The following is a 25,487-nucleotide window of genomic DNA, read 5'->3' on the forward strand; positions in this document are numbered from 1 at the left end:
AAGGAATTAGTTTTCATTAAGGGACAGGATGTCCTTCAGAAAACTGTGGCCGTGAAGGGGCACTGTTGTTTCAAAGGCTACCACTGCAGATCCACGAGAACGGACCAAACATAACATTGAAGGATGAAGGGAAAGGAGAAGAGAGGGGGGGGGATAGCTTGGGCAAGCTGGCTTGTGACATCTGCATTTGATTAGTTGCTGATAATTCGATTCAGCCAGATTGACATCGGAGAGGAGTAGGTGAAACACCCCCTTTCCAATGTAACCATCCTTCTGCCCGCTTGCCGCTGAGAAGGGAAGGGAGGTATGTATCCTGCCAAGTAACAAAGAGGGGATTTCCAAGTGAGTGCCAAATCCTATGATCAAGGTTTCACTTCATTTCTAAACTCTGACTAATGCATTTGATTGATCTAACACAAAGTATATTCCTGGTGCTCACTGAGATTGGCAGCCTACACTTCATCCCATTTATATATCGCAGTTAGACTGATGGCAGCTGGCAGCTACTGGAGGAACAATAATATCGCACCAGCTCATACATCACTCAAGTGTAATTATTAAAGTAGAGGCTGCTACAAGCAGTTGCCTTTGCAACTTTACACAATTTATATTTTTCCATCCTGGCTGCTCTGCTGTGCCCCAGCCATGCTGTGTTCCTGGAGTAGGCTTGGAAATACGATCACGGTAATATTTCGGCATCTCTGGTTTAAGAAGTGATATAACCTCAGGAGGAAGTTTGCATTACAGCAGTCACACAGAATCAGTGAAGTTTTATGTGTCTCGCTGATCGTAATATCACATGTGTAGTCGTATCAATGAATGTGAGTCATTGACGGGGGGGGGGTTAATAAAAGAGAGCTGCAACGTCACTCACGTGACCAGTCGCATTTGCCCTCTGATCCTAAACCAATATTGTCAGCGCAAAATATTAACATTTCACTTGATAAAACCAAACAAATATATAAATCATATATATACAGCACAACACAAAATACCTGTAATGCCGCCAGAATTAGAAGAGATGTATTCCACAATTTTTCATTCTTTTGGTCGCATGCGTGAAAGAAAGGTTGAACGTTAGGGCTTTATTCTTTGGAGCGTAGAAGGTTAAGGGGGGACTTGATAGAGGTCTTTAAAATGATGAGAGGGATAGACAGAGTTGACGTGGATAAGCTTTTCCCACTGAGAGGAGGGAAGATGCAAACAAGGGGACATGACTTGAGAAGTTTAACGGTAACATGAGGGGGAACTTCTTTACTCAGAGAGTGGTGGCTGTGTGGAATGAGCTTCCAGTGAAGGTGGTGGAGGCAGGGTCGATTTTATCATTTAAAAATAAATTGGATAGTTATATGGACGAGAAAGGAATGGAGGGTTATGGTCTGAGCGCAGGTATATGGGACTAGGGGAGAATACGTGTTCAGCACGGACTAGAAGGGTCGAGATGGCCTGTTTCCGTGCTGTAATTGTTATATGGTTATATGGTTATATGGTTATAAAGAAAGGGCCATTTGTGGAATTGTCTGCCTCAGAAGGCAGTGGAGGCCGATTCACTGGATGCATTCAAAAGAGAGTTAAATAGAGGGCTAGCGGAATCAAGGGATATGGGGAGAAGGCAGGAACAGGGTACTGATTGTGGATGATCAGCCATGATCATATTGAATGGCGGGCACAGTGCAGGCTCGAAGGGCCGAATGGCCTACTCCTGCACCTATTGTCTATGTGATGATTGAAATATTGTAACGTCATACAATAAGTCAATACAATTATTTTAGAGTAATATTTGAAAACTCATCCATCTTATCAAAGGCACCATAGTGCCATGAAATGCTTTCTCCAGTTATTCCAAGTGTATAATGACTGCCTGAATTTACTCGCAAGAAATAAATGACATAACAGAAGAGTATAAATTATTTAATTTTTTTCAAATTTTCGTCTTGTTTTCCTCTGCATCCCAATTGAGTAAATGTAACTTGTACCATGTAATTAGTGCCTCTTATGCCCCTGTCCCACTTAGGAAAACTGAACGGAAACCTCTGGAGGCTTTGCGCCCCACCCAAGGTTTCCGTGAGGTTCCGGAGGTTTTGGTCACTCTCCCTAATGGTCGAAAGTGGTTTCCGTGGCTTCTTCGATGTTCCAGCGATTATTTAAAAAAATTCATAACCGGCCGCGACTAAAAATAGGTTGCCGTTTTAAAAATCGGTAATTTTATCGTTGAAGCCAGTGGCGATGTTAGTTGAAGGTGTTTGCTGGAGGTTGCAGGTAGTGGAAGGTAAGAGCTTTTTTTCATCCAGTTTGATTCCACCAGGGATGTCTTACCTTCCACTACCTGCAACCTCCGGCAACCACCTTCAACTAGCATCACAACCAGCTTTGACTAAAGAATTACCGATTTTTAAAACAGCAACCTATTTTAGTCGAGGCCGGTTTTTAATTTTATTAAATATTCGCCAGAACATAGAAGAAGCGGAAACCACTTTCGAACATTAGGGAGACTGACAAAAACCTCCAGGAACCTCACAGAAACCTTGGGTGGGGTGCAAAGTCTCCAGAGGTTTCCGTTCAGGTTTCCTAAGTGGGACAGGGGCAATACTGTCAACACATGGCTCTATAATCTTCTCTCTGATGTCTTTGTCGTTCCTCGACCAGAAAAAAAAAAAGAGATTTGTCACACATTTTGGTAAATGATTTCGGAGCAAAATCCCCAGCAAAATCTGACCTGGTCACCACAACACCTTAAGATACAGAGGTTTATTAAAACAAAATAGGAGTCTTTGGATCCACGGCTGGAAATCTGATGCAATATGTCTTATCCTTTAGCTGGGAGGTAAAACCCATAAGGAACAGAGTTAAGAGTTAAGAAATGTAACCATGAAAAATCTTCTGGAACTGCAATCAAAATTTGCCTTGTGTTTTAATGATTGGATTCCATCTGCAAATTGCCGTCATAATATTTTTTTTAAAACATCTGTTGCCGAATGAACATATGGAGCTAGCTGTTGTCTATGACACAGACATAGAACTCACAGCCAAGTTGAGAGTCCAATGTGAATCAGTAACATTTTCTGTCCCAGGGTGTATATATCTATGCGAGGAAACACACATTCACATTCGATGGGAAAAGCAGAAAATACATATTTGTGTCGGCATCTTCAACATTAATACAACTTTGAAGCACAAACACAAAATGTCACTCTTAGCTGTTTTTTGTTAATCTACTTCCTACCCAACTGACCCATTATGTTGCTGCAAGTCTGAAGAAGGGTCTCGACCCGAAAACATTACCCATTCCTTACCTCCAGAGATACTGCCTGTCCCGCTGAGTTACTCTGTGTCTATCTTCGGTGTAAACCGGCATCTGGAGTTCCTCCCTACACTAATTTCATTGCTTCATTGTCGGCAAAATATAACAATTAAACTCTATTGACTCTTGACTTTATCCATACTAATACAGAATTATACAAATGTTGTTGGTATATACTTGTGCACTAATTCAGCTTAGTATCAAAAACATTCAATACAAAACAAAATAAGTAATTACAAGCTGAAATGAGTGCAAGACCAGGATTTGATTAATCCAGTTAATCCCGTTACCAGATATTCCACAGATTTCAGTTGCCATCTCTTTCTTTGTTTAAAGGGATTATTTAAAAGAATGCAGCACATTTTCCTTTGAGCACTTTTGATCTTTATTTTGAATAGGACATCCTTGCACAGTTGAAGCAAATTCCAACAAAAGCAGTTGAAGTTCCTGTGATTAACGTTTGCAAAAAAAAAAGTTGAACAAATATTTGATCAGGAATTGGAATGAAGGCTGGGGAGATAAAGATCAAGAGAGAGCTCAGAGTACAACAATAGTCCCTATGTTGCTGGGACGATGGAAATGTCATGTCTACAAAGTGAGTGGGCCCACATTGAATAATGAGAGAGTAATGAGTTGTGGATTTCAACGACAGATAAATGGACAGGTTTTGGGGCCCTGATCAATTGCCAGAAGTACATCACAGAAAGGTGCAAGGAAATTGAGTTATAATCCAAGGAAGAAGAGATTCAGAGATATTTTAAAAGGCAATTAGAGAGAGGCATGCTCCACAAAAGGCTGGACCCAGATGAATGCTCAGGAGATTCCAGGGATAGGTGAGAAATCAATTTAAAATATTGGTGTGCCTTCATTACATCAGATGATGAAAAATCAATGCAGTTCTTCTTACTAAGTAGTCATTCGGGATTAAGGATGTTTTATTTCCATTGCGGTTTTGTGGATTTCGAGTTGGCCAATGGCCAGCTGGTCTGAAGAAGGGTTCCAACCCAAAACGTCATCTACTCCTTTTCTCTAGGGTTGCTGCCTGACCCACTAAGTTACTCCAGCATGTTGTGTCTATCTTCTGGCTCATGGTCAATGTGGGAGTCATAGACTCCTGCACAGCTGAGATGAGGTCACAAATGGGGGAGGGTGTGTGGCTGGGTTACTGGGTTAGTGCACTGCTTACGTGGGGTTTCTGTGTGGTCCCATTACTTCGCCTTGATTGATGTTCTCATGTTCTCTCTTCATTTTGAGCAGTCATGGTACAGAGGAACCCAGAGGTTAGTGTGGGTATTGTATTTCTCCAAGGAGTCTTTGAACACATCCTTGAATTATCTGATGATAGAGAGAGTGATGAGCAGATTTACTACAATGTTGCCTGGGTTTCATAAGTTACAGGAAAAGGGAATAAGTTAGGGCTTTATTCTTTGGAGCGCATAGATATGAACAATAAGGTCTTGAAATGATGAAATAGACAAGTTGAGTGGATAAGCTTTTCCCACTGAGAGTAGGGAAGATTCAAACAGGGGACATTGTTCTGAGAATGTGAAAGAGATAACAAAAAACTGAGCAAGTATAGCAAGAAGGTTCGTTTTTTATCAAAAAAAAAAATAGTAATATCAGGGAAAGGAATGGAGGGTTAGGCAGCAGGTCTATGGGACTAGGGGAGATTATGTGTGGATAGATGGCTGTTTCCGTGCTGTAAGAAGGGGATTGGGAATGCAGATGCTGGAAAATAACAAAACGGTAGACAAAGATGCTGGAGAAAAAAAGAGTAACTCAGCGGAGAATGTGGATAGCTGTTCAAGAAGGAACTGCAGATGCTGGAAAATCAAAGGAAGACAAAGATGCTGGAGAAACTCAGCGGGTGAGGCAGCATCTATGGAGCGAGGGAAATAGGCAACGTTTCGGGCTGAAACCCTTCTTCAGAATGTGGATAGCTTATGTTTTGGGTCAGGACCCTTCTTCAGGCTGTGGTGGGAGGTGAGGGGTGGAGAAAGCTGGAAGAGAAGTGGGGGCTGGACAAAATCTGGTACATTATAGATGGATACAGGTGAGGGGGGGGTGCGATAGGCAGATGGTTGCACAATGGTCAGGGAGGAAGAGAGAAGAAGTGTAAAGATGTGCAAATTGTGAGCTGGAGTAAGGAATACAGGTGGAGGGAGGAGGTGAGAAACAGGAGAGAATTCAGGTGGGGTACGGGGATGAGGGGGACCCTATAAAGGGCTTGATTCAACCCGATTCACTGGCCATTAAAGTCAATGAATCAGTGACAGTGATGGCCATGGTCTCGGTTGTGTAAAACGTTCTGTTCAGTCAGCCTGTGCTGCACCATCTGTGTCTCGTAGGGAACTTTCTGCAGAAAATACCTTTGTCTATAAGTCAAACTTTTGTCTAATTTCAACGGAGACCATGGAGTGTAGAGACAGGGAGCAGGAGATTAGAATACCAGCTGTTAGTTTCCAGGAGGGAAAGTCCTTTATGGTGGACACAAGGGATTCGGGTACTAGCAGAGCAGCCAAGTTTGGAGTGGCCACTTTTAGGAGCAGCTGTGATTGGGATTAAGTATAGAAACTGAGGCTCAAGAGCCTTTGGAAAGGTGGCTGAATCATGTAAGGCAAGGTATTTTTAACTTTCCTATTCAAACTTGCAGTTGGGATGACATATAGGGCAGCGATACTCAGCTTGTACTCGCTAGAATTTAGAAGATTGAGGGAGGGGGGATCTTATAGAAACTTACAAAATTCTTAAGGGGTTGGACAGGCTAGATGCAGGAAGATTGTTCCTGATGTTGGGGAAGTCCAGAACAAGGGGCCACACAGTTTAAGGATAAGGGGGAAGTCTTTTAGGACCGAGATGAGAAAACCATTTTTCACACAGAGAGTGGTGAATCTGTGGAATTCTCTGCCACAGAAGGTAGTTGAGGCCAGTTCATTGGCTATATTTAAGAGGGAGTCAGATGTGGCTAAAGGGATCAGGGGGTATGGAGAGAAGGCAGTTACAGGATACTGAGTTGGATGATCAGCCATGATCATATTGAATGGCGGTGCAGGCTCGAAGGGCCGAATGGCCTACTCCTGCACCTATTTCTATGTTTCTATGTTTCTATGATAGGCTTCCTCAAGGGAGATCAATTCAGTTCAGTTTAGTTTCTGGCCACGTATACCAAGGTAAAGTGAAAAGCTTTTATAGCATGCTAACCACTATGGAATCTTTCTGTGTCACTGGTGAAGAAGCATGTCCAGCTGCAGCTCCTGACTGACCAACCACCTGAAGGAACTGGATCTGACCACATTCGGGCTCACTCAAGATGTTGAGAGGATCATACACAGGAGTTTAAGGAAGATGGTCACCGACGGGGCAGCCATAAAGTAGCGGGGTGACCACCAGGAAAGGTAAACATAGAAACATAGAAAATAGGTGCAGGAAGAGGCTATTCAGCCCTTTGAGCCAGCACCGCCATTCAATATGATCATGGCTGATCGTCCCCGATCAATAACCCGTGCCTGCCTTCTCCCCATATCCCTCGACTCCACTAACCCCTAGAGCTCTATCTAAATCATCAAAGATCCACACCATCCTGGCCACACACTCATCTCGCCATTGCCATTGGGAAGAAGGTACAGGAGCCTGAAAACTGTAACATCCATGTTCAGGAACAGCGTCTTCCCTACAGCCATCAGGCTACTAAACACAACAACAAATAAGCTCTGAACTACAAAAGTCGATATTATTATTGCACTATATTTGTTATTTATTGGACTTTGTCTATTTTTTTCTCTTCCCCCGTTATGTACTATGTTTACATATTCACATATTCTGTTGTGCTGCAGCAAGTAAGAATTTCATTGTCCCATCCCCGACATATGACAATAAAACACTCTTGACTCTTGAAGTGTCTACAATCTGTTGCCTTGCACATTCCATACTGCAGGACTATATTCAGGTGGATGCTTTGAAGCTTGGAGCAACCTTCACAAAGGCTCTGTGAATCCCATTCTAGGGATTTGTCACAATATGCTGGAAAAACCACCGAGTTTCTCCAGCATTTTTGTCTACCAGAGTTTGAATTGAGTTGGGAGGTGTCACGGTTTATCGGGAACTGTAATCTGTGCTTGGAGATTATCCAATACAGCACCCCCTCCCCCTTTAGAATTAGAGTCAAAATAAGTGGGGAGGGATAGAAGCTGGATGTAATGGGTATCAAAGAGAGATACAAAAAGCTGGAGTAACTCAGCGGGACAGGCAACATCGCTGGAGAGAAGGAATGGGTGACGTTTTGGGTCGAGATTCTTCTTCAGACTGAAGAAGGAAGGGTCTTGATCCAAAACTTCAGACTGAAGAAGGGTCTCGACCTAAACGTCACCCATTCCTTCTCTCCGGAGATGCTCCAGCATTTTGTGTTTATCTACAATACAGACATAATCAGGTCATTAAGATTGTGAAATGATCCAGTAGGGTAAATAGCAATGTAATGTTTACAGTAGCCAGGGATCAAAGATAAGGGCCGATTGATATAGGATTAAATTCAAGATATTCAAAGCAGAAACCAGCTTCACAGAGAGAACGTTGCCTATTCCCTTCATTCCATAGATGCTGCTGCACCCGCTGAGTTTCTCCAGCATTTTTGTCTACCTTCACAGAGAACTCTGAAGGTTGGCAAATCTGTTAGTGCAGAACTCCCTCAGTACTGCATCAAATTTATAACCTCCTGTCTCTGCAATAGAACTTAAATCCAAACCTTTTGGTTGGAGGTTAGTCATAGAAACATAGAAACCTAGAAATTAGGTGCAGGAGTAGGCCATTCGGCCCTTCGAGCCTGCACCGCCATTCAATATGATCATGGCTGATCATCCAACTCAGTATCCCGTACCTGCCTTCTCTCCATACCCCCTGATCCCCTTAGCCACAAGGGCCACATCTAACTCCCTCTTAAATATAGCCAATGAACTGGCCTCAACTACCCTCTGTGGCAGAGAGTTCCAGAGATTCACCACTCTCTGTGTGAAGTCAGGCATAGATGGGGTAGACCGTGAGAATCTTTGCTCCCCAGGAAGGGAATGTAAAAGACGAGAGGCCATAGCTTTCAATTGAGAGGGACAACGTTTAAAGGAGATGTGCAGGGCAAGGTTTGTTGGACACATGCTTGGAACAAGCTGCCAGGGATGGTGGTGGAGGCAGAGTTGATCGTGGCATTTACAAGGGTTTTAGATGGGCATGTGGATATGCAGGGAATGGAGAGGCATGGATCTTGTGGAGGAAGAGGAGATTCGGTATCACAATTGGCATGGACATTGTCCGGCCGGTTCCAGTGCTGTACTGTTTTATTTCCTGTGACAAACTAAATCACTGGTGATTATCTCTAAACTCTGCAATGTGGGACATCACAGGGACGCTGAAGACAACACCTTTACAGCGACTCCCTGTCCTCTCTCATATCACCCCTCCCAGCATACGCAGAAGGGAGAGGATGTTGACAGATTGGTGCACCATCGAGGCTAACCCTGACCTTTCCATCCATGCTGACTTGAACAATCTGGCCAACATGCACCTGAAGTCCCACAAACCCTTCTGGTCTTCAGTCAAATCCCTGGAAGACTTTGACTCCAGGACTGAGTGGCGCAGAGACTGGAAAGATGCCAACACCAACAACAGAGAGGTCATCACAAACCCCACACAGTGAAACCATCATGTTTTGACCTCCATCACAAGCAATGTCTAACCCTGAACAGAATCCGCACCCTCCATGCAAGATCAGCCCATCACCTGCAGAAGTGGGGGAATGACAGACAGCCCTGCTTGCGACTGTGGACATCCAGACCAGACCATCCCACACATCGTGAATGACCGCCCACTGAGGCTTTTCCCTGGTGGCATCAAAGCCCATCCACCCAGTAACTGATGCTGTCCTGGCCTGGATGTCTACCCTTGATCTACAACTTTAGTCTGTGCACGCCATACGCAAGAAGAAGAAGACTGCTGACACAAGAGATCATCCGTGTCATTTATATCATCTGGTATACGCAGAAATGTTCCTCTATCACAACAAATCTTCAGTCATCTGCTGCTCTCATTATTGATAAATTAATATTCCGATAACATCCTGCAGTAAGTACACCTCAGCGTTTTTCTCCCCGTCACATGATGGCATCCCACTGCCGAAACTTGGCAGTGGTGGAAGAAACCATTGGAACTAATGGCAATTGGAAGGTAGCTTGTTCCTACAGACAAAGAGGTTTCTTGGATGGATGTTACAAAACTGCTGACTTTCTATGTTTTATGGCTTCATCTGAACCCAATGATTGGAACTTTCTCCGAGGCAACTATTACCCCGTCGTTAATATGTTATTGTTGTTGTGGGTGCTTCTGGTGCTTAGGACCAAAAACTGACCCACTTTGAACAAACAAATGCCATTAACTCAATGGGTTTATTCATAGTTCAGCAACAATTCAAAATGAAAATAAATCGTTTTCAATGGCCATTATAGGCAATAAAAGAAAAGATGCTTAATGTCCAGATGAATGGGGCCCATTATGCTACAAAGTCATAGAGTCAGACAGCACGGAAACAGGCCCTTCAGCCCAACTTGCCAATGGTGACCCAGATTCCCAACTACTCTAATTCCACCTGCTTGCGTTTGCCCCCATATCCATTCCTACCCGTATATCTGTTCAAAGGTCCTTGGAATGTTGTTAGTTATAGTGTCTGTCTCAACTACCTCCCCTGGCAGCTCATTCCATATACCCACCACCCTCTGTGTGAAAAAGTTGCCTCTCAGGTTCCCATCAAATCTTTCCCCTCTCACCTAAATCCATGGCCTCTGTTTTGTGATTCCCCCAACCTGGACAATAGACTGTGCATTCACCCCTCATACCTCCTGTGCTCCAATTAATAAAGTCCTAGTGTGTCGGAAGGAACTGCAGATGCTGGATTAAACCGAAGACCGACACAAAAAGCTGGAGTAACTCGGCCGTTCAGGCAGAATCTCTGGAGAGAATGGGTGATGTGTTGGGTCAAGGCCTTCAAAGTCCTATCCTGCCCAACCTCTCCTTGTAGCCAAGGACCTCAAGTCCTGGCAATTAATTAATTCGAGCTACATGGCTTATTATTGGTCTGAGCTAAGGAGAGGCAAATTCAGCAAGACCTTCTATACCTGATTATTGGCCCATGACATATTGGCATTAAGTATTCAGCAGGTGTAAAGATATTTTTAATTTCGTTTTCAGGACATAACAAAGTGCAAAGTTGTCTATTTGTTACAGACTTATAGAATAGAATAGAATATAACTTTAATTGTCATTCAGGTATACACATAGACACAGTGCACATTGAACGAAATTTCGTTGCATTGACTCTTCAAAGTAGCAGCAGAATATAACATTTATATCAGGCGATCAGTAAAAGTGCTTAGTGTGTCAGTAAGAGTGCTTAGTGTGCTAACTTATGCTAACTTATGCTAACATAACAAGACAACAACAATAAAAGAAAAATGAGATACCAAGAATAACCCCTCCCCAGTCACTGCCAGTGAGCATATGCAAATATCAGCCTGTCACAACAATAATCCACGATAAATGAATGGGTAGACTGTTAAGCTGTTAAACTGTGCTTGATGATCAAGCATTTATAAAGTCTGGAATGCATTTAACAAAAGGTCCCCACGTTTTCTGAAACCTTCCATTTGAATGGTGAAGTGAGTACCTGATTTTGATTCTTTGATCTTGATTCGTATCCCAAAGCCAAATGATCCAATGCTAACATAAGATCATAAGAGCAGAATTAGGCCATTCAGCCCATCAAGTATACTCTGCCATTCAATCATGGCTGATCATGACCACATTGAATGGTGGTGCTGGCTTGAAGGGCCGAACGGCCTATTCCTGCACCTATAGTCTATCTCTCCCTCCTAACCCCATTCTCTTGCCTTCTCCCCATAACATTTGATAACAGGGACTGAATACAGTTGAATCATATTATATGATGCATGACAAAGCAGTAAATTGATGTTGAATATAATATTACATTGCTGAAACTCCAACAGCAAACAAAGTATATTGTTCATGAGGTTTCCTCAGTAAATTAGAGCTCCTCGTTATTTTTGTAACTGTGTGGCAGACAAAATATGGGCTATAACCCTTCAAGGTCGAAGTTTCTTAAATTCGTAAATGGAAGAAACTTGATTTTAACAATCATTCAAAGAAATAAACGACATTATTTATGATGTAGTTATAACTACATTATCCTAACCCCATCATTTGCTTTTTTTTAAAACTTTCTAAAAAAAAATTAAAATCTTTATAAAACAGCAACTCCATATGTTTGAACATTTAAAGTCACCAGGCGTTCTCATAAGCTATTTATCATTGCATCATAATGTGGTCTTAATTTTTTGACTCGAGACAAATGTTTACATGGCTTAATCTCTTTGCTAAATTCATAATGTAAAGTAAGCATATAAAGTTTCTGAATCATGTACACAACCTTTTATGAATGATATGCTTGAGTGTTAACATAGTGTCAAATTATTTACTTTATTCAGTAAATAAATATCCTTTTATGAAGGAAGTGAGAGGAAGATTTATTTTTTTGTCGTATTCCAGGAGTAATAATTCTGCTCTTGTGGTACAAACATTGTTTCCAGCCTTTATTTGTTATTGCTATTCTGCCATATCGTTTGAGGGGTCTTCTAAAAAACACTGCTGCTGGTTTCCTAAGTCACACTAACTCTTGTTCTCAAGTGAGATACAAGAGACTGCAGATGCTGGTATCATGGGAAAATAAAAGTGCTGGAGGAACACACCAGATCAGTCTGAAAAAGAGACCCAACATGAAACATCTACTGTCAATTCCCTCCACAGTTGCTGAGTTCTTCCAGCACTTTGTATTTTGTTCTTGTTCATAACTTGGCTCTCAACACCAGCAAAACCAAAGAACTGATTGTGGACTTTGGAAAGGGTAGAATAGGGAACCACAATCCCGTTTATATCAACGGGACCATGGTGGAAAGGGTCACTAACTTCAAATTCCTGGGCGCGCATATTTCCGAAGATCTTTCCTGGTCCCAGCACACCGATGCAATTATAAAGAAAGCACATCGGCGCCTCTACTTCCTGAGAAGATTACGGAGAGTCGGTTTGTCTCTCTCGAACTTCTACAGGTGCACAGTAGAGAGCATGCTGACTGGTTGCATCGTGGCTTGGTTCGGCAACTTGAGTGTCCAGGAGCGGAAAAGAATGCAGAAAGTTGTGTCCACTGCCCAGTCCATCATCGACTCTGACCTCCCTACCATCGAAGGGATCTATCGCAGTCGCTGCCTCAAAAAGGCTGCCAACATCATCAAAGACCCACACCATCCTGGCCACACACTCATCTCTCCGTTGCCATCAGGAAGAAGGTACATGAGCCTGAAATCTGCAACATCCAGGTTCAGGAACAGCTTCTTTCCCCACAGCCATCAGGCTATTAAACACGTCATCAGACAAACTCTGAACTATTACAGCCAATTGCAATTTATCTGTTTAATTATGTGTATATATATGGTCTATGCTATATAGACACACTGAACTGTTCTGTATTTATGCTTACAATATTCTGTTGTGCTGCAGCAAGAATTTCATTGTCCTATCTGGGACACATAACAATAAATCTCTTGGCTTGACTTGACTTGACAATGCTGCCTGATCTCGCTGAGTTCCACCAGCTCTTGTTCAAGACATTGGTGATCTATGTAGTCTTTCAGCCCACCCATGCTTTAATGTTAAAACTATCATCCTTCTTACAGAGAAGGTTCAGAGAAGGTTCAGTACAGTACAGAGAAGGTTCACCAGACTGATTCCTGGGATGTCAGGACTTTCATATGAAGAAAGACTGGATAGACTCGGCTTGTACTCACTAGAATTTAGAAGATTGAGGGGGGATCTTATAGAAACTTACAACATTCTTAAGGGGTTGGACAGGCTAGATGCAGGAAGATTGTTCCCGATGTTGGGGAAGTCCAGAATAAGGGAGTCACAGTTTAAGGAAAAGGGGGAAATCTTTTAGGACCGAGATGATCCTGAACTGGGGTCCCTTTAGCCACAAGGGCCACATCTAACTCCCTCTTAAATATAGGCAATGAACTGGCCTCAACTACCTTCTGTGGCAGAGAGTTCTACAGATTCACCACTCTTGTGTGAAAAATGTCTTCAGAGGTTCTTTCTCTTGTAGTGTTAATTTAGATATATCCACAGTTTCTGACACCACATGATTTGATGTTTCAATTAAGCCTTTATTGTTAATCACAAAGTTCTAAAACAAAGCTTTTATCAAAATTCTAGGCCGACCAAGTAAGAAATATAAGAATATTAGAACGACTTGTGGATGACTTTCACAGTAGGGCATTGAAGTGTGTTGCAGAACACAGGGATCTGAGAGTACATAGGTCCCTGAAAGGGCATCACGGGTAGACTGGATGGTGAAGAATGCTTTGGGCATGTTGGCCGCCATCGGTCAGGACAGCAAATATAAACGTTTGGATTGATGTTGCCATTGTACAAGACATTGGTGAGGCGTGCATGGATTATTGTACTCCGGATTTTCCCGCTATTTCCCGCTATGGAAAATGTGCAATTAACATGGAGAGTGTGCAGAAAAGATTTATGAGGATGCTGCAGGGAACCGAATTATAGGAAGAGGGTGGGCAGGGTAGGACCTTGTGCCTTGAAGTGTATAGGTGTATACATTCATGAGGGGCTAAGATAGGGAGAATACACAGTCTATCATAAAAACCTTTTCATACACGGTGTGGTACGTGTATGGAATGGGCTGCCAGTGAAAGTGGTCGAGGCAGATCAATGGCAACATTTAAGTCACTTGAGCTGGTATATTTTTGTGAGACAAATACAAGCAAATGGGACTAGATTAAATAGGCATCTTGGTTGACGTGCACGGGGTGTACCAAAGGGCCTGTTTCCATGCTGTATGACTCTACATGCAGCTTGTGTTGCCAAGCAACATGAATCTTTAATCATTAGACTGTCAAACATACAGTGCTCCCGGGAGACACTCCTACATAAAAAGGATTTAGTTTATCATTTCTTGTGAGAGTGTCAGCGGCTTTTCACAATAGTCAGTTATGAAGTATTGGGAGGAACAGCATTCATCTATTGACATTCAGTTATAGGGTGATTTCACGAAAGGTCACCGGAGCGTAGATCCACACCCACGTGACCGAAAACCTCAACTGGAGTACATGTTATACATCGGTACATGTTAGTGAATGGGGAAACACGCACTTTCCCACCCGTTAAAAACATGGAAAACGGCCGATATTTGAGCTGAAATTTTCTGTGCTAGTCGGGGTGACCGTGAAGCACAGCGACCTAAATTTTCAGGCAAAAAAAAAGATAGAAATTATCACGTTTGCTCGCTGAATTTCATCAAAAGTAAGTTAATAATGCCTTACTTTTGATGAAATTCAGTGAGCAAACACGATAATTCACGATATTTTGGATCTTTAAATCTCCACGGCAAATGTCTGCTAAGCACTTCCGCTGTTTTTCCGCCTTCAGTTCCCTCTTGTAATTACCTTACTTTCTATCTTTTTTTTTGCCTGAAAATTTAGGTCGCTGTGCTTCACGGTCACCCCGACTAGCACAGAAAATTTCAGCTCAAATATCGGCCGTTTTCCATGTTTTTAACGGGTGGGAAAGTGCGTGTTTTCCCATTCACTAACATGTACCGATGTATAACATGTACTCCAGTTGAGATTTTCGGTCACGTGGGTGCGGATCTACGCTCCAGTGACCTTTTGTGAAATCACCCTACACTCGTGGTGAGTTGCAACCAGTTAATATGAAGAGGTCAGCAATAAATCAACTCTATTAGTAACGGCATATGGACATTGGTAATGGCATACATTGCATAAATTGTCATCTTTTCAAAAAGTTTTAAATGTTATCAAATTTCCCTCCACTTGTACTTGTGTCTTGTCTAACATATACTGTTTGGAGGTGTCTGGAAAGAAAACAGAGGGGAAAGGTTTGGCAGAACAAAATAACACCCAGAGGAATTGGCAGTATTTTGTGCAGCCACTCCCGATTTTGTTCTCCAGCTCTGAGCCAACATTAATCTCCCAGTTCAGGAGCCCACTGCAATCACACCACTGCTCTGTGGTCATACTTGTTCTCAGTGCATGGTTTAAATCAACAAACATTTTCCATTAATACATGTCTGAGCATAGCTTAAGTCAACTGTGTACTATGAAACTCAGTCACTACTTCGTTGCTTATTTAAATGGCGCCTAAATCCAGGCGACTCTCCCTGTTCTGGTCCTAGAAGTTGGACCTGCAATCACCCACCCATTACACTTGCTCCACTCTCTTGTGTAGGAAGGAATTGCAGATGCTGGTTTAAACCGAAGATAAGACATAAAAAGCTGGGGTAACTGAGTGGGACAGGCAGCATCTCTGGAGAGAAGGAATGGGCTACGTTTCGTGTTGAGACCCTTCTTCTGACTGGTTAGGGATAAGGATAATAAGAGATGTAGACGATGATGTAGAGAGATAAAGAACAATGAATAAAAGACATAATAAAAAGTAACAATGATAAAGGAAACAGGCCATTGTTAGCGAAGGAACTGCAGATGCTGGAAAAGACGGAGAAGATGAGAAGACATCTGAAGAAGGGTCTCGACCCAAAATGTCACTTTTTCCTTTGCTCCATAGATGCTGCCTCACCAGCTGGGTTTCTCCAGCATTTATATCTACCTTCAGGCCATTGTTAGCTGTTTGTTGGGTGAAAACAAGAAGCTAGTGCGGGAGGGATAGAAAGAGAGAGGGAATGCCAGGGCTACCTGAAGTGAGAGAAATGGGCTGTAAGTTGCCCAAGCAAAATATGAGATGCTGTTCCTCCAATTTGCGTTTAGCGTTACACAGACCTTTCTGTCCTGGGTCTCCTCCATTGAAGAGATCCAGGGCAGAAAGGTCTGTGTGGGAATGGGAAGGAAAATTAAAGTGTTTCGGAAGCTTCTACTCCATCAGTAAAATTTAACTATGCTTTCCTTTCAGATCTGCCACACGAAACGTTACTCCCTTTATCCTCTATCTGTACACTACGGAGAGCTCGATTTTAACCAATTTTAACCGATTTTATTTGTTTTTAAATCATTGAATGGCCTCGCCCCGCCTTACCTCTCTGAGCTGCTCCACCTATATGCTCCTGCCCGGTGCCTCAGGTCAGCGGATCAGCTGCTCCTTGAGGTACCAAGGTCTAAGCGGAAGCTCAGAGGGGATAAAGCCTTTTCTGTTGCTGCCCCGGCACTCTGGAACACCTTGCCACTGCAGATCAGACAGGCCCCTTCACTGTCCATCTTTAAATCCTCCCTAAAAACTCACTTCTATTCACTGGCTTTCGACACTGGCTGAGACATTGCTCCTGTTTTTAGTGCTTTTAATGTCTTTTAATTTTTACTGTTTTTATAGTCCTGTCGTCTTAATGGTTTTAGTAGTTTGTAATAACTTTTTGTTGACTTCCCATGTACAGCACTTTGTGGTAACTGATGTTGTCTAAAAGCGCTTTATAAATAAAGTTATTATTATTATTATTAACCATATATAGTCTTTCCGCTGACTGGAGAGCACGCAACAAAAAGCTTTTCACTGTACATCGGTACGCGGGACAATAAACTAACTAACTAACGAGCATTAACATTGTAATTAGTTCAAATGTTCGCTGTCCCACATGTTGTTTCTTCTCCACACCCTAATACCAAAGAAAAATTAAACTAAGACACAAATATTTCCTGTATTTCAAAACTGGATTAAAAAAATAACTCTCTTAAGGGCCTGTCCCACTTGGACAACCTAATCCATGAGTTCAGAAGACCCTAGACCAGTTGAAAAAAATGTCATGGTCGTGTTGGCTCGCCGAAGTAAAAGACCTCCTATGACTAAGTCTACGACCTCCTACGACCCCCCTCATGGCCTCAAGTAGATCGCAGCGTTTTTTCCAGCCTGATAAAAAATGTCCACATTGTAAAATAAAAAAGGTTGGCATGGAAAAAACGGATACTTTTTACTTGTAGGTAGGTCATAGGTAGGTCGTAGTAGGTCGTGATGGTAGACATAGGTAGTCGTAGATAGTCATAGGTCGGATACTGGCCCGAGGGAAAAAAAGGCAAACATGACCATTTTATCATGTGATCATTTTCCACTCATAGCCCATAAGACCAACTACGACTGGGCTATGAGTGGAAAATGACACCCGTACTGATCAGGAATCTAAGGATGAAGGATGCAGAATTTTGGTTTGCTTTTTAAGGACAAAAGATGATGCATTATTGCAGACTAGGCGGGTTTTGCAGGCAGAGGGTGGTGGGGAGGGGGGGGGGGGGGGGGGGGGGGGGGGGCGGGGGTGTTAGGGGTTCAAAATTAGAACAAGCAGGGGGAAGTGTAGAGATGAGAGATTATCCTGTTCAAATGGAGGAGAGCCCAATGTTTTTTCTTGGTGTTAATTTATTCCATATGTTCACTGTGTACTGATTCAAGTTATAGTGCCATTGATTTCACCAAAGGAGATTGAGAATCTCAATCCTATTCAATTATGCATATAGGAGAGAATTCCTGTGCACACTATTAGTTTTTCCCATTAGTTATTCCATTAAAGTTTTAGATAGACAAAAATGCTGGAGGAACTCAGCGGGTGAGGCAGCATCTATGCAGCGAAGGAAAAAGGCCACGTTTCGGGTCGAGACCCTTCTTCAGACTGATGTGAGGGAGGGGCGGGCTGAGGAAAGGAAGAGGCGGAGACAATGGGCTAAGGGAGAACTGGGAAGGGGAGGAGACAGCAGGGACTACCTGAAATTGGAGAAGTCAATGTTCATACCAGTTTACACCTAAGCATACCAATTTGGGTGTAAACTGCCCAAGTGAAATATGAGCTGCTGCACCAATTTACGGTGGGCCTTACTCTGGCCATGGAGGAGACCCAGGACAGAAAGGTCGGATTCGGAATGGGAGGGGGAGTTGAAGTGCTGAGCCACCGGGAGATCCGTTATTACGAACCGAGCGGAGGTGTTGGGCGAAGCGATCGCCAAGCCTACGCTTGGTCTCACCGATGTAGAGCAGCTGACACCAGAGCAGCGGATGCAATAGATGAGGTTGGAGGAGATGCAGTCTGAAGAAGGGTCTCGACCTGAAACGTTGCCCATTTCCTTCTCTCTATAGATGCTGCCTCACCCACTGAGTATCTCCAGCATTTTTGTCTACCTTCGATTTTCCAGGATCTGCAGTTCCTTCATAACCATTAAAGTTCTAGCTCAGTTCTAAAACCAAAAAATCAACAAGTATAACATATGGAAGCCAATACCCCAGTTGCTAGCATTGTCACATAAGCAAAATAATATTATGTCAGAATCCAAACGTTTCTTCTCAATTTTCATCTATGCCTTAATTTTTTAATTGAGTTCCATTCCAGTTACTACTTCTCACAGTCTGAATAAATATTGATACCCAAACAGTGATACAACCCCTCATACAGCAGCAACTGCTGGAAAATCAGATGGTTTTTGAAACATCCCATCCAGTCATTATTCTGAATCTGCAGTTCTTTCCTACACAATAGAGAACAAAGGTAAGGGTCTCTGCAATGTTCTCATCTTCTCCCTATAAAATGCATGGAATTGAAGTCATTAAAGCCATATTCAGGTCATAGATCTGGAAATATGGAATTCAGGAATGGGAGACACACATCTATATTGTGATTTTTCAATTAGCAAACTACAATTAACACCACTTGAATCTCAAGCAGATTGTTGGTTCTTAAATAGTCTTTAACAGGAGTGATATCAATATAATTATCCAGTTTATGGGCTGGCTCGGTAGATTAAGTAATTAACCCAATCTTCATGAGGATCTGGTCTTATTTCCTTTTACAATTTCCTAAACTCAAGAGGATTTTCCACCACATTAATTCCACGAGCTTCAATTTTTAACTAAAAATCTTCTGTAAAGACTTTTGTTTTGTCCATCCATATAAATAACATTCTTAAACGTTGCCCAGTCCATGATTTTGTATTGTTTGATGTGGTAATGATCAAGTCTGACAGGCACAAGTCAGCGTTTGCAAATCTACGCTAGCTCTGACTGATCAACTGGAAATTTCCAGGTGTTCCGATATTAAAGTCTGCCAATTTCCTGACACCAGATGTCAAGCTGGGCCAGGAAATGATTATCCCATGGTTCCCCTCTCACCTTCCTTATGCAGTGGAGTGATCTGCACAAGTTTCTAATCGAAGGGAACAGTTCCTGGATCAAGAGAACAATAGAGAACAAAGAAGATAGACACCAAATGCTAGAACAAAGGGCCTGTCCCACTTACGTGTCCTTGGCACGCAAATTACACGACCTCGTGGTCGCGTTGAGGTGCACGGGCACTTCCCACTAAGAAGCGCAGAGGGGTATGTAGTTGTGCGCGACATCGCGCGGGGCTCCAAAATTTTCGTTGTGAACGAAATCTTCGCGCGCCAACGGCCTGTTGCGGAACTGACGGCCAAAGTGGGACAGGCCCAAGACCCTGTCGCGACGCAACGTCTCACCTCCAACAGCAGCAGAAGCAGGCAAACGATCGCCGAGCTCGGCCTGGGGCTCACGGCCGTTGCAGTCCAGATCCGCCCCCACTTCTACTCCCAGAGCGGGACCAAGAAAATTGAAGATAGGCACAAAATGCTGGAGTAACTCAGCGGGACCGGCAGCATCTCTGGAGAGAAGCAATGGGTGACGTTTCGGGTCAAGACCTTTCTTTCAGACTGAAGAAGGGTCTCGACACGAAACGTCATCCATTGCTTCTATCGAGAGATGCTGCCGGTCCCGCTGAGTTACTCCAGCTTTGTGTCCATCTTCAAATGACGTCACAAGCTCCAGTCGGCTGTGCGTACGCATGTAATCGCGCCCGACCTTCGCGGGACCGTTGCGGCTCAACGTGACCACGAGGTCGCGTAATTTGCATGCCAAGGACACGTAAGTGGGACAGACCCTGAGCTCAGCAGGACAGGCAGCATCTCTGGAGGGAAGGAATGGGGGGTGTTACATCCATTGACTGCATGTCAGTTTCACAGACTGAAGTTGGAAGAAGGGTCTCAACCAGAAACACCACCCAGTACCTCTATCCAGAGATGCTGCCTGTCCCGCTGAGTTACTCCAGCATTTTGTGTTTGTCTTCAGTGTAAACCAGAACCTGCAGTTCCTTCCTACACAATAGAGAACAAAAATAAGGGTCTCTGCAATGTTCTCATCTTCTCCCTATAAAATGCATGGAATGGAAGTCACTAAAGCAGATTAGCCATATTCAGATCATAAATCTAGAAATATGGAATAAATACATAATGAAAACTCATAGTGGAATTAAGACTGCACGCTCACATTAGTATCAAAGTTTAGTTTAGAGATACAGTGCGGAAGCAGGCCCTTCAGCCTACCTAGTCCACACCGACCAGCAATCCCTGCACACTAACACTATTCTACACACACTAGGGACAATTTACAATTATACCAGGCCAATTAATCTACCTACTAATCTTTCCTTCACTCCATAGATGCAATTAATCTACCAACCTTCTTTGGAGCGTGGGAGAAAACTGGAGAAATCAGACGCAGGTCACGGGGAGAACGTACAAACTCCGTACAGACAGCGCCCGTAGTCAGGATCAAACCCGGGTCTCTGACACTGTAAGGCAGCAACTCTACCACTGCCCCCACCATGCCGCCCTTGAAAGGAGCTCAGTATTTTATAACAAAGAGATGCTATATCATACAATTTCAACTGAAACATTGCACACAGGAATGGAACAGGATATGAAGATTCCATTGAAAGCAACAGGTCAGAATGAATGTGCTGGCGTTGACTAAAGTGGAACATATTTGACTTCCATTAAGACATTGTTCAGCACATCCAGTAGGTTTCTCCTGCAGCTCAGCTGGCCAGACCAGATGTTACAGTTTCTCCAGCATTTGGTTTTTGCTCAAGGTGACGGCATCTGCAGTCCCTTATGTCTCCTCCCGTAAATCCCATGAAGGATGTAAACTCTGTCTGGCCTCTGATGCTGAAATCCCATACTCAGACCAGAGAGTGCTATAGTTGCACTCATTCCAAATATAAGACACTAAATGTATAGACAAGAATTGTGTGTATTGGAATCCCTATCCTAGGTGAACTCATACTGTCAGAAACTAAAACACTGAGTTTTAGGAACAAGTTCAACAGCAGTTGCGTTCGCATTAGTGTCCCAGGCCCAGGTCACAGTTGGTATCCAATGAAAGACGTTTTATCTCATGCTTCATTAACTAGTCTGCTGGAAGAATGGGTCGACTGGGCTTGTATTCACTGGAATTTAGAAGTATGGGAGGGGATCTTATACAAACATATACAACTCTTAAAGGATTGGACAGGCTGGATGCAGGAGAAATGTTTCCAATGTTGGGGGAGTCCAGAACCAGGGGTCAAAGTTTAAGAATAAGGGATAGGCCATTTAGGACTAAGATGAGGAAAAACATCTTCACCCAGAAAGTTGTGGAATTCTCTGCCGCAGAAGGCAGTGGAGGCCAATTCACTGGATGCTTCCAAGAGTTAGATTTAGAGTTAGGAATCAAGGTACATGGGGAAAATGCAGGAATGGGGTACTGATTTTAGATGACCAGCCATGATCATATTGAATGGTGGTGCTGGCTCGAGGGGCCAAACGGCCTACTCGTGCACCTATTTTTCTATGTTTCTATGACATTTATATCACACAGTGGGCACAATAGCGCAGCGGTAGAGTTGCTGCCTTACAGCGCCAGAGACCCGGGTTCGATCCTGACTACGGGTGCTGTCTGTGTAGAATTTGTACGTTCTCTCTGTGACCTCGTGGGTTTCCTTGGGTGCTCCGGTTTCCTCCCACATTCCAAAGATGTGTAGGTTTGTAGATAAATTGGCCCTATTGTTTAGGATAGAACTAGTGGTATTGGTGATCGCTGGTCGGCGTGGATTCAAGTGGGTCAAAGGGCCCGTTTCCAGACTGTATCTCTAAACTAAACTAAACTGATCCCACGCCCACCCCAATCCCTGTGAGGCTTAACAGACTTCATGGACATCTTTCCATGGGAGAATACTGAGTAAATGGGTTAGCAATAACTTGGGTATAACTTACAAACCCTCCCACTAACATCCTATTATCCCTTGAGACCTGCACTGGTGGTCTCCAGCTGAAATATTCTCCTAATGGACGCTGTGATCACAATTTAAGGAATTTAACAATGTGTTTTTGTACATCATCTTTTCACAGCCGGTAAAGGACTTTTGAAATATAGCACTGCTGTTTGAACAAAGCTGACTATTTGCATAGCGTAAGATCACACATTTACCACTGAGATGAGTGACTGGCTGTACCATTCTATTTGTTGCCAGACCAAGTCCCACAGATTCTTTAAATTACCTGAGTTTGCAGACAAGTCTTGGTCACACATTATTCAGAAAGATGTTGCCTCTAACAGTGTAGCCTTTGTTCTGAACCGCACGGGAGTGACAGCATAAATTATATACTCACGTTCTTAGAAGAATGTAACTCCAGCACAAACATTTCCCACAAAATGGAAAATTCTTAAACATATATATATATATAAAAACACCAGAAGACTACATTCAGTATTTATGCACTTCAGTGTTTATGAATTCATGCAAGCATGATAACTCTAAATTGCTTCCATCACGCTGAAACCAAATCGCCAACTACAATTTACATTGTGCCAATTTGAACAATTGGCCATAACTATTTATTAACAACCACTAGACAAATTCCATAGTGCTCCAAGTGTAGAATGCAACAATTTCACCTCATAACCGTGTGCAAAGAAATAGTGTACCTGCACAATGGCCTTGATCACATTTATATTCTAATTGTTGAGTTTCTCAGCATTTTAAATGGAATTGCCACAATAATCTTAAAGTAAGAGGTTGGCATTCTGCAAAATCAGAGTGCTGTCAATTCCAAATAATATTCAATTAATTGAACCACACAGATATGATAGACTGCGTGAATTATTGCAAAAACAATTACTTGCCTAGATCTGTTGTTGATGGTTGCATCTGTGCGGTTGTGTTAGCAATTAATTTTTCATCGATAGCCACAGGCTTTTGCCGTTCCTTAGGTTCCACTGGGACTGGCGAATCTGTAGCTGATGATGAAACAGTTGAAAATGTTGGGCCTTGCAGAGCCCTTTGGGTAGCCTTAGGGTGTGTAAGCGAAGGCTTAGGGGCTGCCGTCACTAGCTTTGTTCTGGGTGTTGGCGTCGTGAAATATTCGCGATCAATATCCAGTTGTGATACTGTGTCAGATAAATCAACCTCCACGCTGAAAGGAGGCAGGGTGATTGACTCATCAATAATCATAATCTTTTCCGCTGTAGTCTCATCAGGGTCGTTTTCAATAATAATTGGAGTTGCACTTGTTACTGGCTGCCTAGGTTTTGCTGTGGTTTTAATTTCATGTTCTGCTACTGAGCCACCTGGTTTTAATTTGGCAGAAGGAGCTAGTACTGTTGGCAGTGTTTCAGTCGACGTTACAATGACCTGCACCTTGGTGGCATCTGCAGGGATGGGCGTTTTGATGTGGATGGGTTGCGACGTTTGAGAGCTTGTCACAATTGTTTCATGTTTGGCTGTGGCTTTCTCTGTCGCACCCGAACCCAGTCTCTGTTCTCCTTCCATAGATGGGGAGACGGCAACTGACTCAGTCTGCAATTTGACAGTCCTTTGTATTTCGAACTCAGGAGTTGAAGTCTCCTCTGCAAAGCCGGGGTGAGGGGCCATTGCTTTCCCTGGCTCACTCTCAACACTTTTATGAGTGTGTATTGTTGATGGGGCTGTTGAATCCAATTCAGTGTGTTGGCTGATTACACTGACTTCCTCACTTGTTTGCTCAAGCTGAGTTTTTTTAATTGTACCAACCCCTGGTGTTTCCTGATGGCTTACATCTGTTGAGCTTTCCACTGGTGAAAATGTATACTGGACCGTAGCTTTGGGTGTAGCTTTTTGTCCCTCGTAACTAATTAGCACTGGTCCCGCTGTGTGAGTTTTGTTCAGGGCCATAAAACCAGTCGATGACACTTCCTGTGGTGGCGTTATTATTGTGGTAATATGATCTTCGCGTTTTGCTTCCGAAGTCTCAATGGCCGCAGTTATTTTGTGCGTGACATTTCTTCTCCCAACAGTTGCTGGCGATGGGGTCTCAAATGATACCTTTGGACCAAATTCAGAGAAGCGGATTATTTCTTCAGCCTCCTTTGTTTGAGCACTTGGAACTGAAGTAGCTGTGGATGGCACCGTTCCAGTTACACCTACAGATTCATTCAGTGATAGCCCACTTGTTAAATCCACTTTGCCATCCAGTTCCACAGATGTCATTTCAGAACCCGAAGCAGCAGCTGTAGGTGCTTCACTGTGCTCTTCCATCGGTTGACTTGGGACGTAACTCACATATTCAGTTTGCTTTTCCGTGGCCTCGCCTGCATGACTTACAAAAACTGCTTCGTCGGTATATTCCGCGACCTTTGTCACTGCATCTGGAACAGACTGAGATTCCTCAATCAATCGATGTTCTGTTGTGATCTCCTCCCCTGGTCTGCTTCCCTCGTATGCACCGGTCTGATATAAATCTTTCATTGTGGTAACAGGAGCGACGGGTTTCCTCCACTGACACAGACATTGTCGACAGGGCTGGTACCCGAACAACGTCAGTACGTCTGGTAATGAAATCGTCCACAATGGTACTTTTGTGGGCGGATTCTAGTGATGAGATTTCCACAGCACTTTCTGGTGTGGTAGGTTTGTGATGGAGTGTGGGCTGCAAAGTAAACTGCTGAGGTTCAGAGGTAACTGAATGAACCGATGACTTTTCAACAAATCTAGTTGACTCGGTATGAACAGCCTTAATCCCTGGTGCTTCAGAATCTCCACTTGGTATAACTTCCGAAGTGACAGTTTCTGAATGTGGTTCTGCCTTATCCACCTTGCTGATGTGTGACTCTGAAACAGTAGTTTCTTCAGATTCAACAGTATGCGTGTGAGGCACAGATATTGTGGGCTTCACTGTTGCGATAGTGGACGGCGATGTTGCTGGCTTGACTTCAATGAATTCTGGCTCAATTGTCATTACACTGATACTTCTAGGGGGTA

The 25,487-nt window shown here is 43.2% G+C and overlaps 1 protein-coding gene across 1 annotated transcript in view; it reads right to left on the reverse strand.

Moving 5' to 3' along the window:
• Positions 1-25,115, reverse strand: part of LOC129695924 (mucin-17-like) — a 67,326-nt gene extending 42,211 nt beyond the window's left edge. The window contains exon 1 of the mRNA XM_055633391.1: positions 23,375-25,115. Coding sequence (XP_055489366.1) covers positions 23,375-24,974 — 1,600 coding nt within the window. The 5' untranslated portion in view covers positions 24,975-25,115. The remainder of the gene's footprint in view (positions 1-23,374) is intronic.
• Positions 25,116-25,487: the final 372 nt, after the last annotated feature.

The sequence above is a fragment of the Leucoraja erinacea genome, chromosome 3, assembly GCF_028641065.1.
Source record: "Leucoraja erinacea ecotype New England chromosome 3, Leri_hhj_1, whole genome shotgun sequence".
NCBI classification, from domain to species: domain Eukaryota; kingdom Metazoa; phylum Chordata; class Chondrichthyes; order Rajiformes; family Rajidae; genus Leucoraja; species Leucoraja erinaceus.